A 17,145-nucleotide genomic window follows, 5' to 3' on the forward strand; every position below is an offset into this window, starting at 1 on the left:
TCGTTTGATTTATTTGTTTATTTTTTAGTTTTTTCATTTATATTATGTCGTATTTTATTTTAAAAATAATTCATTTTATAAATATAGATTCCATTTTAATTCATATAGAGCCTTTTTTTCTGAATATTATCTTCACAGATTTAAAAGCGCAACTGCGTTTCTTGCGTGTCTTTTGTTTTAGACACCGAAAACAGCTGATAGTGAGTAAACAAATGTGAGAATTCCTCCATCACTTTCGCAGTGCACGTTAATTAATTAAATTTGTCACTTTGATGGGCTCAAGATGTTTTCCGGTCGAAAAGATGACAAGGCCAAAGGTGGGCAGCAACGTCGACGGGGTAACAATTTAGCTCAGGTAATGAAAATTAATTCATGTTACGATACTTAAATACCTTAGTTGGTTTAGCCTACCCTAGGCATGCTGCTAAACAAGGTTATGCAATGTCATGTCTTATCTAGTCTATATAGATAACAATTTAATTGCATTAGACAACATTATGATATAGATGTGTAAGCTATGACAGACATTTGGTAAAATTACTGTTTCAACCAACAATATATTTCTGTTACAATTTTGTTTCAACGTTATAAAATTTGTTTTGAACGAATTTGGGTAAATATTTACTACAGGTTACTAATTCTTTGAAGAAAATTATATGTGTCACTGGTGTATATATTGGTAATTTGTTTCTGGTTTTATTTACATAATTAAGGGAAATTCGTAGTTTTCAAGTTATAGACTTAAAACATTAGAAGTTATGATTGAAAACCCCGTTTGCTACGGACCAAACAAGGGAAAGGCCCGTGCCAACAACAACAAACAAAACCCCGTTTTAAAACGTAACCTAAGATTCAACACCTAACCTAACCTAGGAACTATCCATACCTACTTAACTGCCATATCCTAAGCTTACTCAAAAAGGAAATTTCAACCTTGTGTTTGTTTCTCATCATGCTTCACTCCAGAAACTGTTTTTTTTTTTTTTTCATAATTATATGCTAGTTTAAGCCCTCCATAAAACTTGTAAAACATGTATTTACGACGAATAATCACTTCCAAACTCTTCAAAGTACTTGTAAACACGACAGTAACTCTTCTTATTTCCTACAACAAGGAAATGGCTATTTGTTTTGGATGCCGTTGATACAGACATCATTTTTAGATATGAATCCAAAAAGAATTATCAAATATGTGACGTAGTGGGTAGGAGCCAGTAATAAAAGGGGTGTAGCTTGTATTGAAACGCTGGAGGTAAGAGGTTGGTCAAGAAAGAGGCACGTGACAGCAAAAATGTTATGATTGGATGTTGGAAATGTGTACTGATATTAATAATGCAGAAAATGGAAAAAAGAATAGGAAATCAAAGTTTGGACAAAAGAACCACTTGTTGGGAATTTTATAAACTGTTCTTGATATCTTCTGTCATGGCAACTAAAACGAAATCAGTAAAAATGGTATATTTATGAAAGGAGATACTGTAGCTAAGTACTTCCTAACTGCCAAGATTAGTTTATGGGATTTAAACTTCTGTTTTAGTAGGATTATACTCAATTATGTTGGTAAAAATTGGTTTATGAATCTTGTGCTACAGCAAAAGTAAAACCCAAGTGTGTCCTTTATTTTAGGTACAAATAGGTAGTTTCAGAGTTACAAGACCCCTTAACCCTTTTACCCCTAGGCTCTTTGGAAATTTCCAACCCTTAACCCCCAAGGGGTTATTTTTTCCCCAGCACATTTTGCAGTACTGTATACTGTATATTTTTTAAATTGCTCTAACAGCCTTACTTTTTGTCATAGAGAGGTCAGGTTGGTCTCATTCTCTTGGAAAATGCCTGAATTTTCTCAAAATATTATTAAAAATATGAAAAAAAAAAAATTTATAGCATTTTTTTGCAAGGACGTACCGGTACGTCCATGGGGGTAAAGGGATGTGTTTTGTGAAACGCACCAGTACGTCCTTTGGGGGTAAAAGGGTTAAAGAATAGTAATAACTTCATTCAATTAGTTATTGCTATGCTGTAACTCTTTGCTATCGTAAATTTTAATAATTATAATAATAATAATTTGCACTGACTCGCAGGATTGCCCTTTTAGCTCGGAAAGTTTTCTAATCGCTGATTGGTTGGACGAAATGCTTCTAACCAATCAGCGGTTAGGAAACTTTAACGAGCTAAAAGGGCACCATTACAAGTAGGTGCAAATGCGCCTCATTAAGAAAAATTGATTATAGTAAGTTTACATTATCTTCTTGCTTCTGTGATCATGCAAGCAGAACATGTGTTATGCATACAGTATTTGCCTTTTGATTGACTATTTTACTGTTATTCATTACTTTCAGAAGAACAACAATCCAAAGATATTCATGTGTTTACTGTATATTAGTCGAAGCCGCTGAAGTCTGAAACAAAGGGACAAATCAGGTTTCATTATTTTTACTGTACCCACAATTTTGAATGAAAAAAAAAAAGTAATTCTTTCATTTTTACCTATACTGTAATGCATTGCCAAAACACAAACTCTTCGTGGTGATAATATATTATATTTTAATTTCACTAAAACAGGAATTCAATATAAGAGTTGGATGAGAGCTGTCTAATTTGGCAGTTTCTCTGTATGACTAATGGGGGCTGGGTCATAATAACGTACATATCGTTCGACTAAAATGTGAACATCACTTCATTGTCTTAAGTCCATTATTTACTTTTGAAAGGCTGATTGTGAGTTACTGCGCATACATTGTTTGTATACTCTTATGGCAGCTGTCCCTTTATTTTGTGATGTAATCATTAGTTGTCTTTTTGAACCAATTTAGAGCTTCCAAATATTCATGCAAAAGTTCTCAGTTGTTGTTTTACATGAGCCATTTTTTCTAACCTCCTCTTCAGTTCAAGCCTCACTACCATCACAAGAAGTCATCTCCCACAGGGGAGTTCAATCTGTTTCAAAATCTATATGAATATAGCTATTATTTCTAATCTGAGATAGAATATATCCCCGAAATAATGATCCAAATGTTTGGCATGGGCAGCTCATCTGTGTACCACTTGCCAGAACAGATGAGCAATGTGATAATGTTTGTTTACTCGTGAAGCAAGACATGACGTGGCAAAGACCATTTGCTGGATGTGATAGAAATAATGATGATACTTTAACAGTGACCCACATAGTTGACATGCGTAGCACATCCATGTATCACTTGCTAGAACAGAGGTTCTATGAAATAATGCTTATTTGTGAGCGAAGCGATCAGTGGTGAAACAAACCGTTTGGGGGATGTGATAGGTAATTCTGATACTGTAATTTCTCACCATTTACATGAACCATATATTTTCCAAATGGTTATCCTGTGTTAATTATGCATTTCTAACAAATACTACTGCTGTAAATCACTTTTTTTTTGGTGTTTTCCCACCCAAAATCTCACTGGTATCCCCCATAATTGTTATTATATAGGGTGTTAAGAAAACTCATAGATGGGTGGTTTTTCCAAATATTCTTGGTCAGAAATGGATAAAACACATGGTAATGAGTAGAAAGAATTATGGTTCATCTCCTTGGCTAGAAATATATGCATCATATATTTACCCTTATGGGCACTACTACAGTAATACGTCCTCCTGACTTAGGAAAATGTTGTAGGGTTAAGTAAATTTTTGGTATGAATCATCTAAAGAATATATTATAACAAGTTAAAAAAGATGAAGCATCCAATGTGAGCTGAAACTGTAATAATACTGTAGAACCAAATAAGAGCTTTTGAAGAATACGTTTTCTTTCTGGCTTCGTAAAACGATCAAAAGAGCAAACACCTAGAGTGTGGGAGGGTCTAGGTACCAGCCCTGACAAGAGCTCATGAAGCTAGGGGTAATGGGCCCATTTAATTGTAGCCTTCTGAAAGAATCTTGCAGTCAGTCAGGTGATGAAGGGGCAAAAAACTTCTTCGACTTCTTTATGTGAGAATATACCCACAAGTCCTTTCATACTTGTTCTGGGCCCTGTGGTAGCAGCTAAGTATAGTTGTGTAGCCTGCCTAGGTCCCACACAGAACATAAATCATCTTGTTTATGGTAACATGTCTGTGAGGCTGGATGATAGATAGAATAAGTGGCTTTTCTGCTTCCTATTTCCTTCTTCTCACTTTGGGATAATGAGGTTGTACCAATTCACACTGGATTGGACATTGACGCTGGTAAGCTACACTTCTGAGTACTTTTCTTATTAGACTAAATATGTAAGTAGTAGTTCTCCCACATTCTCTCTCAACAAAGGGAGGGATGGTGAAATGAATATCTAAACCCAGTGGTCATCATATGCCAGTATTTCATTCCGAAGGGGAGAAGGATTCCTTCATTGACCGAGTACCAAGTACAGGCCAGGACCTATCAACTTACATATCCCTACGATGTTGTTAGGGGGTTCTTGGTGTCCTCTCACCCACTCCCGTAAGAGACCAGGGAGACTAACTTTCTAGGGAAGAAAAGGAACCTACCAGTTTGGTTCTAGTGGGACTTCGCACCACTAATAAGCTAGTCTCCCTAAAGTTAAACGTCTCATGTCAACTACCAGGTGAAAAGTGAATAGTTGTTGGCAGGAAAGAGGGAGTGGACCACTTCTTGCCTGGGCTCATCACCTGTTGTTAACTACCTCGTTAACAAATTATGTGGCAGTTCTAGTTCCGCTAAGGGCAATAATTATTTTAAAAGACTCCAGTTTGTATAGCTAGGAAAAATATCAACTACTTTTCTTTTAAAATCTTTTATTTCGATTCTATGAACTGTAAATTCTAGTCTTTTTAAGTGAGGCAATTAAAGAACCATACAGGAAGGGGTTATGCAGATAACATGAAATACTGTATAGTGTAGAGATGTACATCGATATGCAGAAGAAATCAAGCTACAATCTTCGGCCCAGGCTTTATGTGTAGCATTTGCCTTTGCCTTTAAAAAACCTACTACATAATAATCTATTATCAGAATTTTATTAGTGTACCAACCTATTTTTACTTTTTCTGTCATACTGTGACCAGGTAATTTTTCTGTAACTTTATTTCATCATAATGTGGTTTATGATTATACTTTAAAGGCTGAACCTTTTTATCAAGCATATAATGGTGTAGTCAATTCCTCTTTCATCCGTATTGCATCATTAGCCCTTTTACCCCCACCATAAGGTTAAATTTCGAGCACATTTTGCTATATATTTTTTTTAAATTGCTCTAACAGCCTTAATTTTAGTCCTAGAGAGGTCAGGTTGGTCTCATTCTTTTGGAAAATGCCTGAAGTTTCTCATAAAATTATCAAAAATATGTAAAAACATGTAATTAACAGTGATTTGCAAGAACTTACCGGTACGTCTTTTGGGGGTGAAAGGGTTAATTAGTGTAATGACACCACCGAGTGTTTTTAATTGGTTTTTGTATACAGTACTTTGCCTGAATAATTTGTTTTGAATTTTTTGTGTACAGTTTGGCTTGATGGAAGTGCCAGATATTGATGGATTGAACCTGGGAGGCGAAGGAAGTGGGGATGATGACAATGATGCTGATTTGGAGGCTGAGTTACTAGCTCTTACGGGAGGTGGAGGGGCTCAGAAGCCCCGTAAACGAGGTGAAGATTCAGCCCTAGTCTATTATGTTTCTTATTAAAGGGGACTTATATGGAAGTCAGTCTCTAACAATACTTTTTTAAAAGTTGATATGTCAGTCCTACATTGTGGCATTGATTTTAGGAAATAAGTACAGTATTAGGGTAAATGATGTGGCTGTAAGTGCAAATATGGGTTACAAATGGTTACAAATTTGTACCTGGCTTTAATTAAACCTGTTAGAAATCTACAAGGTGATTGTGAATGAGTTTCACCAAATTATTTATTGCAGACAATTAATCATGAGGAACTTGATAAGGGTAATATTTTTTGGAGAGCAAAAAGGGTTTGAAGGTTTTTAAGCAATTTCAGAGATTATCTTCCACTGCATGGTTTGTCCAGTAGTAAAATTTGACTTGAAGACTCCTTCATATCTTGAAAGCACCTGGAAAGAGTCAAGCCACACTCATTAAAATCATAGTAATCTTGTCAGTAGTGATTCAAAGTTACATTGTGTTCTGGCTTAACATTGGTGGAAGTGCACACATGGTTACCTTGTTTCAATATGCTGAAGTCATGAATGTATCTCTAACATACATTAATCTCTCTCTCTCTCTCTCTCTCTCTCTCTCTCTCTCTCTCTCTCTCTCTCTCTCTCTCTCTCTCTCATATTTTTGTACAAATCTAGAAACTAGTCTCAATTTTAATTTCAAACAGGCAAACCGGTAGTAGCTGCAGGGGTGTTGGATAAGATGGTTAATGAATGTATGAGAGATGACTATGATGATGAAATGGTGGACGAAGATGACCCAGAGCTTTTGGTAAGTGTGGTATTTGTTATGTTTAAAACATGAAATGATGACAGGGAAGTGTAGGTGTGTCGTTTCTACATGTATACAAACCCTCGTCCTTTAATAGGCAGAACTCGGTTGTTAAAATTTATGAGGTGTTGGTAGTTACTGATAGGAGGTGGTGAAGCCCCGCTCTCTCAGCTGCACACTGCATAGGTACTTTTTTTGTTAGCTACCAGGTACTTCAGATGTACTTCTGGCATCCCCAACTGCATTTTTTAATCTTTTGTGTTTTTATCTTAGATAAATTGGCTGTTTACAAGGGATTCAAGGAAGAAGGGAGGTTTTTTAGTTGTTTGCTGAGAATTGTAACAGTTGACAGTTACCTGTGCAACTTGCTGATATCCACATTCTTCCACTTGTTAAACTTCATTTCTGTTTGTGGTTTATTCCCTTGTGAGCGTGGCCTGGTAATATCAAAATACCCCTAAGGAAGCTGGATTTCATGGACAGCATTGTGCTCTGTCTAAGGAAGAAGTTTCTGTGGCTGCCGATTGTGAGGAGATGGATGTTGCCAAGTGTGAGAGATAGGGGTTATGTTCTTCTTTCAATGTGTCTTTCCATCCTTAGAATTGTACTGAGGACAGATCAGTGATTGTGCAGTCTCTTCATAATGAAGAGTTCCTGTTATCTCCTTGTTGGAATGGCATCATCAGTTTGGACTGCACACTTCATGTTCCTCATTCTCCGCTTCACTTTTGTCAGAGTCTTTGCTTGCTACATCTAGGAAAAGAATGTGTAGAGAGCATCTTTAAAGAAGCCCAGTAAGACCAGTCTATACAATTTGCATACTCGTGACTTCTACCATTTCTTTCCTCGTGGGAGAGACAGTACTATGTCAAGAATATACTCTCTCTCTTTCTTTGGCGAGGAAAAGAGATGAGGCACGTGCAAGTTCTCCATACATATGTACATGCATACTGTACTTGTTTGGAAGATACTGTACTAACTTTCACACACACATAAGATCCACGTGCACAGGCTCAAGTATGGTCTTTTACCGCACTGCTCTTCTCACGTATGCGTGCAAGGACTCAATGCATACACACAACTGAACTCCATGCACATTGTCTCAAAGTTCCTAACTTTTATGCACACAGGCTCTGTATGTGGTCATTTGTATTACTGTCTTCACACGTACTCGTCCAAGGACTTAATGCGTACACATACTATCAGGGTTCTACAAGTGTCTCCACTTGTACAGTTTCTGACAGGACTACCTTTCTTGCATACACATAAGGGCTCTACGCTTATGGTCTCTGACCTTGTGGCCTTTCACGAGTAAAAGCTGTCTCCACAGTTACAGGCTCGAACAACATTGCCTTACATGTGCACCTAATTTCTCTGAGAGTTCTAGAAGTCCATGATTGACGTACATGATCATGATGATGTCAACGTTTACAGACTGCTACTTATAAAAGAAAAATGAGTAGATCATGTTATGAAAGTCGATCGATACGAGTGTCATAAGCGTGACACCTACGGGGGAGAGAGTGCTGTATTCTCCCTTCTTGAGTGAGGGCTGAAAGTTATCACATAGCAAGAAGGAACACTGGTATATATAACTCGTACAGAGCTGGGCACATGCACTGCTTTTTGGGATTTAGGGAACCATTCTTCTTTCTCCTTCCTGGATGATTTTTCTTAAACGGGAAGAAACGTCAATAAATGCCGCTTATACATGAGTTTGATGAAGTACTGAATTCACTACCCTCGACTGAGTGCTGCTACTTCTCCCCGAAGAACAAGATTTGATCTAAAATGATTGATCAATGTAGCTCTGTGTTTTCTATGTTCTCTTCTTTTATGCCTCTCTTCTTGGCCAAGAGGAAGGTGGAAGGTCCATACCACTCCAAGAATGGGAAGTATAAGAGAAATGGTACTATGGGACAGGCCTTCTACATGCTATTCGTATATCTGGCGATTGGATCTTTGCTCCCCTTATTCTTTAGTGAATTTTGAATTATAAAACTTCTACTGCTGCTTCATTTGAGATTATCCAGTCATTATTATTGGTGAAATAAGAACGTATGGTTGTTCTTATCGCTTTGTGACGGAGCTGAGAGAGAGAGGTTATGACTCAAAGGCAGGATGCAATCAACTGAGTTGTTTATTAAAGAACACACTCCTTTATATACAAAATCTCAAAGCAACAAGATTTTTCATGTTCAAATATTGACAATGTTACAGAGGAGAAAAGCAGACATGAATTTTCATGTTCGTTTTAGTGCGAGGGAAGAGCGAAGATACAAGCATAATATATACAAAAGGAATTATGTACAATTGTGTGACACATGGTTGGTACAGCTTGTATGGACTGTGAGATCTTCCTTTCACAAATGATGAAGTTTTCTTGTGGTCTTCCCTTTGTATTTAGTCTTCACAGGAGCACCTTCCAACATCTTTACAGATTCTAGGCGCTTCCTCCTTTCTGCTTATCTTCCCGTTTCATCAATCATTCAACAGTCAGTTGAGGCCTTTTGCTGAACGGCTTCTGAATTAGCTGTTTCTTCTTCGTCAGGGAAGCTCCTCAATCTTTGGGGTGAAGGATACCGCTTAGCTCTTAATCCAAGTTTCAACTAGGGATGATTATTTCTAAACACTTTGTGAGAATTGACAAGATCATGAGGAACTCTTATAGAGCTCAAGCTGCAGGTAACATTTTGCGAGTTAGAAAGCCTGTCAAGCGATCCCCGCTCGAACCCGAGAGGAGGACTACAGATAAGGCTTCGACTCTCAAGATTCTCCTCTGCCAGCCTTGTCCGGATGAAGCAAGTAGAAACTGACAACTTTAACTGTGTCACAAGATATTTTGAAGAATAGAGAATCTCCATCATTTCAATTCAAGAGTTCATGTTCAGGACCTAGAACCCATCTCTTCCCTACAAGAAGTGAATAGCAGGACCACATGACTTGCCTGCCTGTTCTGAAAGATTACTAGGGTACTTCTTATAGTAATGGAAGGAATAAAGGAAGGATTCTAAAGCACTGTTTCGTTCCACCTGCGTAAGACGATCAAACACCCTTTCCCTGTAGACAATGAGAGTAAAGGGCCATCTCGGACTCTTGCAGACATATTGCATTTATCTCAGCCCACGGCAAAAGCCTGTCAGGCACCCAATTTTTGAAGATATGAGTTGGGTAACAACAGAATCTTTTCTGCCCATTACCTTCAGGAGTATACCTACCAGTCCTTCAATACCGGTACCCTGGGCTCAGTAGTAATTGCTCAACAGATCATGTAGCGAACCTAGCTCCTTCATGGGGCAAGAAACATCTCATCTAAGATAGTAGTTACAATGTAAGTCAAGAATGAGAGGTAAAATTAAGATCGACTGGTCATTTTACCTCTCCTCTTTCACCCTCCTTGGGGTGCACCAATCACTCCTTTATTTGCTGGATCAGATATTAGATTTAGGTGAGCTACATGAGTGAGCAGCATCTTTGAACAAGTAAATTTTGTTTAGGAGTATTTTCCCATCCTCCTTGATGAGGAGAAGGATGGCCAAATTATGTAAGCAAGTTTCTCATGATGAACACACTTTTTAAAGTAAATTGTATTTTTTCTAGCTTTACAAACCCTTAGTCCTTTTACTTTTCACAATTCCTAGGTGAAGGGCAAAGTGGCTTTTCAGTGTGCGGGGCTTCCATGCCACCCACCAGTAACTACTGACACCTTGTTATAGATTTTAACAGCTGAGTTCCAGCAATGCCCTAAGTATACTTCTATTAAAAGGCTCAGGTTTGTATAGTTAGGATAATTCAAATTGCTTTGAAAATTTCAAAATTTAGTTCACATATGACATAAAGAAAAACCAGGTAGAAATGGATTCTCTTAAATTCATTGAAGTATAATCTTTGCGAGTAAATAGATGAAAGTTACTGTTAGTTACAGACGTTAAATTTTGCATTTTGCATAAATATAGCAGATTCATTTGTTTGGTTCAGATATGAGAGAGATTTCATTAAGTATAGAAATGTAAAGTTGTAATATGCTGCTGCATTGTTGAATATCAAAGTACTGGACTATATAAGAATGTTTTGTGGAATTACAGGACATTTATGAGCTTTGTGATAATGTTAAACCTAATTTTTATAAATCATTTTCAGGCAGAATTATCTGCTCTTAGTCCTGGAGCAGTTGATGATGATGATCTTCCACCTGCTCCAACGAGACCAGCACCGACACCTCCAAACAGACCATCCGCAGATAGCCCTGCGAATGATTACCGTAATCCAGAACCTTATATGCCAAGACAGAAGCCTATGGCCGGAGGGAGCAACTTAGTGTCTTTGCTAGGCGAAAGAATAGCAATGTATAAAGAAGCTGAGGCCAACGCTAAAGAGTCGGGAGAAACTTCTAGGGCACGCAGGTAGGGAATTTAGTTTCTTTGACATCACTAACATTAGTGAAAGAATATTCAATTAATTACAGGACAGTACTGTATGTGGTACATATTGTCTTCTTGAGTGATTTACTGTATGATTAATGTTTAAGGCAAAAACTTAAGTTGTTTATACATAAATACAAACCATCTTCCTATAATGTGTGTATGACTTCAGCGAAGCTAGAATAGCCTTAAAAAAGTTTGCTTTTGTGTGGCTTGTAGGCTTTGCCCACCTGACAGATGGAGCAAACCACATTTTGACTTCGGCAGCCACACAGTACAGTGATACCTCTTGACATGAAAACTTCTGCATACAAAATTTTCATGCTGCGAAACAAGATTCAAACATTTTTTTTGCTTCATATTGCGAAAAATGTTTCATGCTACGAAACGAGATATAGTACGAGATCCCGGCTGCCTCCGAGACTGATTTTAAAATTCGCGCACTGCCAGCCGTAAACTTGCCACCATCCTCCCGCTAGTTACCACCATATAATCCTGCTCTCCTATTGGTCAGCATCTATCCTATTATGCATCTACGTATCGGCGTCCCTCGATCCTTTTATTTCAGCACTGCTATCGTTAACATTGAATTCGTGTTGGTGATTTCACTTTCATGCTGTTAGCTACTGAACTATCGTTTTGCGTTATTCAACTCGTACATTATTAGCCATGGGTCCCAAGAAAGTTGCTGATGTGGAGGGAAAGAAAAAGAGGATGCTTTCTTTGGAGACTAAGCCTGAGATAATCAAGAATTGTGAGGCTGGCATGCGATTGTGTGATCGCTAAGGAATATGGCCAAAAACCGTATACGATAGGAACCATCGTTAAACAGAAGGAAGCCATCAAAGTAGCAACACCTTCTAAGGACATGACTGTTTTCTCCAGCAATAGTAGCCTTTTCCATAATGAGATGGAGAGATTGCTTCTTGTTTGGATCAAGGAAAAGGAAATCGCTGGAGACATGATCGTCGAGACAATAATCTGCCAAAAGGCCAATGCCATTTTTGATGATCTTGTGCGTACTCAGGCTGAAGATGACGCAGGAGAAGGGGCATTGAAGCAGGCACCCCCAGAGTTCAAGGCTTCTCGGGGGGGTGGGGGCTGTTGAAAACATTCAGGAGACTGTCTGGCATTCATTTGGTGGTGCCCCATGGGGAGGCAGCCAGCTCGGACACAAAAGCGGCTGAAGCCTTTGTTAAGATATTCGACGAATTGACTCTCCGGGAAGTTTTCAGTCCCCAGTAAATCTTCAACTGACAAAACTGGGCTTTTTTGGAAGAAAATGCCTCGTCAGATGTACATCACGAAGGAAGACACGAAGCTACCCGGGCATAAGCCTATGAAGGACAGGCTTACCCTTGCACTCTGTGTAAAAGCAAGTGGGGATTGTAAGGTGAAGCCCCTGCTGGTGTGTTACTCCTAGACTCCTCGAGCCTTCAAGGCTCACAAAATGCTTAAGGAGCAGCTTCCGGTGATATGGAGGGCTAATGCAAAAGCCTGGGTAACAAGATGCTTATTCATCGAGTGAGTAAATCTTCGTTTCAGTCCGACTGTGAAAAAATATTTGGAAGAGAAGCTCTTCCCTCTGAAATGCCTGCTGGTGTTGGGAAATGCCCCTGCTCACCCTCCTGGCCTCGAGAAAGATATCCTAGTGGATTATTTGTTCATCAAGGTTCTCTGCCTTCTGCCTAACACCACCCCTCTCCTCCAGCCCATGAACCAGCAAGTGATTTCAAACTTTAAGACGCTCCATACAAAATATCTCTTCAAGAGATATTTTGAAATCACTGACAGCACAAACCTCACTCTGCGTGTATTTTGGAAGGAGCATTTTGATGTTGTGACATGCCTCAGACTCATCGAACTAGCTTGGCAGGAGATTTTAAGGTGCATCTTGAACTCTGCTTGGAAGAAGCTGTGGCCTGATGCCATCTCCAAATGAGATTTCGAGGGCTTCACGTAGGCCAAGCTGGATCCAAAGCCAAAAAAGTTGAAGATCCTGAACCTGTTGCTCAATCTGAGGTTGCTGAGATCATTAGACTCGTGATGTCCATAGGTCTGGAAGTCAATGAGGATGACATTAATGAGCTTCTCTAGGAGCACCAAGAGGAGCTTACGATGGATGACCTGAAGGAGTTGGAGGCCAGGTCATATTCTTGAGTAGGTTAATGACGTTTACCCGAGTTGTTTCAGGAACATTTTAAGAAGCAGGCAGAAACAAGGATCCTTGGGTAGTCATTTATTAAAGAGGCCTTCGATATGAGTAGGCCACGGGAAAGCTGAAAATGATCCCAAAAGAAAGAAAAGCGGAAGTGATGGAGAAAATGATTAAATTTAGAAAATACAATAGGGTGTTAAATAAAATTACAAAATTAGAAAAGACAAAGAAAAAAAAGAGAATTATGATTTTAAGTTTATCGTAAAGTTAAGTGTTAATATTTTCTGCCATTTGTTAATGTGTTTCATAAAGCTACATGCTTATGTTTTCTGCCACTTGTTAATATTTTTTTATCGTTTGTCATCCTCCTCTGCCGCCTTAACAATTCGCTTTCAGACATCGCCTCACTCAAAGGTAAGGTTCCTAATTTTTGTTACTGTATTTTCCATTAATTATTGCATTACTGTACTGTCTCTTCTAATTATACATTTCATTTACAGGTTTTTAATGGTTAGGTTAATGTTGAATGATCCAAATGTATGTTTTTCATTGTGTTTAGTACAGTATGTGGTGTTTTTGTAGGGCCTGGAACAAATTACGCTATTTACATGCAAAAGGAGACTCATAATGCAAAAAGATCATGGTAAGAAAGCCGCTATGGAACCAATTAATTTTGTATTGTGAGGCATTACTGTACTAAAGTACTTCTCAGCATCCTCATCTGGCTGTGTTAATCTTATTCTTTTTTTTTCAGATTGAATAAATGCTCTGGAAGATATTTGCATTTGAGGGATATCAATGGAAGAAGTCAAGAATATACATTGTTTCCTGTAACTGTAATTAAGACGGTTTTCTGTACTACCTACCGGCATCTATCATACTTGTTGCTCGTGAACTTAAGGAGTTGGTTTTCCGTAGGCTTTGCTGGTGCACTGTCGGAGGAACAGTCTGCTTCTTACCGAGCAAAGCCCTTTTTGGTTCGTTCGATGTTTTCCCAATTCCAGAAAAGTGCTAAGAACCCATCTCGTGATTTTGCTGTTATGGCTTTTTCTCTGTGATATTGTCATCATTGGCCTGCATGACTACTGTTGAAGATGGACTTCATATTATTCCTTCTCTGCATCGTCTTCATTGGTGACTCCTATCATTTATCTCCTTCTGGGAGAGACAGTGTGCTTATTTTTCGTATGGATATAAGCTCACGCACTGCCAGTTAGGATGAAGGGTGCTTCCCTTATTTCCCCCTTCCTGAACACACACACACACACACACACACACACACACACACACACACTCTCTCTCTCTCTCTCTCTCTCTCTCTCTCTCTCTGTGTGTGTGTGTGTGTGTGGATATAAGCTCACGCACTGCCAGTTAGGATGAAGGGTGCTGCCCTTATTTCCCCCTTCCTGAACACACACTCTCTCTCTCTCTCTCTCTCTCTCTCTCTCTCTCTCTCTCTCTCTCTCTCTCTCTCTCTCTCTCTCTCTCTCTCTCTGTGTGTGTGTGGAAACATGACCTGCCAGATCTATTTCATTCTTGGTATAGGTATCAGTATGTTCTGTTCCAGCTTTGACTGCTCCTGTATATTCTTTCTAACCTTCTGCTGAGCCTTCACCTGCTGCCAAAAGCTGACAGGTGCCCCAAAGATATCTGCCAGGGGAGAAGAATAGTCTTCCTATAATTTCTTATCAACAAGAACTTCCAGTGACTGATTTCACCTTGCATACATGTCTGAGGGACTCTTAAGTATATGGAACATATCTTCTCACTCTGAGAATGGGTTTTGATACACGTTACAGTTGTTCACCTGCTTGCTACCAGATCCTTGTTTCGCACCTTGATTGGGTGTTAGGGTGCTACCCTCTTTCCCGTTCTTTCAACAGTTTCTGGAGATGATACAATCAAGGATTCCATGCACATCACCAAAGAGACAGCTCTCCACGATCAAGGATCCCACGCATGAACGCTTCACTCGAGGTGGGCTTCCCACAAGCAAGAGTTCTGTGCATGTACACTCCACTTTCAAGTGTACAGCGCTTACTGTACACAAGACATGAGACAAGAATTAGGTAGATTTTACATTTGTGCTTGGTGCATGAGAGATGGAAACAAAGGGATGCTCTACTATGTATGAAGTATGGATGTGAATTTATATCTCCATATTCCTTTTACTTAAGTGTGGGTTAGTGGACCAGTGGATATTAAGTCATCATTGGCCTGGACTTGACTACTAAATTGTTCATAGATTTGTTTTTATTATAGGAGATATGAAGTGTAAAGCACCATGGTAATCCTATTTGATGATGAAAAATTTGCAATTAGTTGTGCTACCATATGCAAAGGTTTTAAAAAGAATTTCAAGGACCATTATATTTTTCAAGTTTTATGATAATAAAACAATAAAGGTATGCTTGAATTAAAAAGAGATTATATCCACTTTAGTCAATTAAGCTCTACTGTATCTTTTATCATTAGATTTAATCGGGGGCTCAAAACTTTACTTCAAATGGAAAAGTCTGCAAAAGCAGGAAGGCCTATAAATGAAGAAGACATACCTCCAGCTGTTGTAGTCAAGTCATTCGGAAGAGGGTCCGGGTCATCATCTGCAGGTGCACCTCCTACCGAAGACTCTATGCCGCCCCCACCAGTCCCTCCTCATATTAGAGACCCATCAGTATCTCCCAGCTCTATATTGCATGATGTAGCCTTCCAAGATCCAGATGCAATACCTTCAGAAGTTGCTCCTAGATTGCCTCCAAAGAAACAGGTATGTGTTTGCAGTGCTGCTTTTATCATTCTGTATGTCTTTGGGGGTAATTATACAATATTTTCTAATATTGAAGACTATAATAGGTTACTTGTGAACCTTAAACTTAGACTGACTTCACAACCATAGTTGAGGGTTTGGAGACTTAGACTTACCAGTTTTCATTTAGAATTTAAGATTTTTAATTGGCCCTCTGATACTTAATAGAAGGTGCCCTACCTTACCCCAAAAAAGTTGTAGGAAATCCAAAGACAACTTAGCAGATGGTTTTTATTAGTTTGAGAGATAACATACGGTTGGGAGCTAGACTTTTTTTATCTTTTATAAGCAAATCAGTTTTCAGTTTCTTTTTGTCCTTATTCTTATGTTATTTATGCGACAGAAGATCAACATAAATATGTACACATGACGTCATTGTTCCTCAGTCAAAAGACATGATCCTGAGAGTGATCTTGTCACGGGTGCGATCACTAATGGGTTGATAATAGAATGTCATTTAGATACTTGCCTGGTCATCATTATGCTTCAACCAATCATCAAAGCTACCGATTTAACAACCTTTAACAACGAAACTCATTTCTGCCCTCTCCTTCCCATCTCCCCCTCACCTGTGATTCCTAATATCCCTTGGGCAAACACACAACTGGCCACTACATAGGAAGAATCTTCATGTAGTTGGAGTCGTTATAGACCTGAATATCTAAAGATTCTCATGACATAACTACTGTGTAAGAGGAAGGCAATTCAGTGACTAAGAGGTACGATAACTATTTAGATAATAGATTTTAATATAAAACTTCTGTTTATTTAAATGGAACTTAGTTGGTTGTCATTATGATGATTCCCAAACTTCATCGGAGGTGTGAAGGTGATGGAGAGATTAAAATATAACCAAATGCCTTTTAAAACACTAAGCAGTTTTCATAGTCAAAAGGAGAAACCTTAGAATTACCCAAGTTACGGGGTGAACAATAGCACTTCGTCTAAAAACGCTAGTCAAGAAGAGATACCCTCGCGGACCTGTTCTATAATTTTAGAGTCCGACTACATTTGGCAACCTGAAATTTGGTAACTGATGAAGAAATGTTGAAGAATCTTAAGAACCATACTATATCTCTTAATCCTAAAGTCTTCTGAGTCTTCATAAACCTTTAATGACAGTGAAAGGTTCTCAAGAAAAACAGGGAAAATGGTTTACAAAGCAAAGCCTGTATGTGCGTGATAGCTTAAAACTGCATTTTGCTAGATACCTGCTCTACAACACAATGGAAGAAGGCATGAATTTAGGTGAGCGCTTCAAACTGCATTCTCGAAATCAGAATCCTCCCCCCAAAGTATGGGAAAATAAATCAAGAGAGCTTTTGAGCACCAAACCAAAGCTGTAATATTATTAT

At 38.6% G+C, this 17,145-nt stretch overlaps 1 protein-coding gene across 1 annotated transcript in view; it reads left to right on the plus strand.

The window, feature by feature from the left end:
• Positions 1-173: 173 nt before the first annotated feature.
• The window catches only part of l(2)gd1 (lethal (2) giant discs 1), a 62,613-nt gene continuing 45,641 nt past the window's right edge, over positions 174-17,145 (plus strand). Inside the window, exons 1-5 of the mRNA XM_068361853.1 lie at positions 174-355; positions 5,466-5,607; positions 6,302-6,405; positions 10,546-10,808; positions 15,460-15,751. Of these exons, the coding sequence (XP_068217954.1) occupies positions 284-355; positions 5,466-5,607; positions 6,302-6,405; positions 10,546-10,808; positions 15,460-15,751 (873 nt within the window). The 5' untranslated portion in view covers positions 174-283. The remainder of the gene's footprint in view (positions 356-5,465; positions 5,608-6,301; positions 6,406-10,545; positions 10,809-15,459; positions 15,752-17,145) is intronic.

Source organism: Palaemon carinicauda, chromosome 38, assembly GCF_036898095.1.
Source record: "Palaemon carinicauda isolate YSFRI2023 chromosome 38, ASM3689809v2, whole genome shotgun sequence".
NCBI classification, from domain to species: domain Eukaryota; kingdom Metazoa; phylum Arthropoda; class Malacostraca; order Decapoda; family Palaemonidae; genus Palaemon; species Palaemon carinicauda.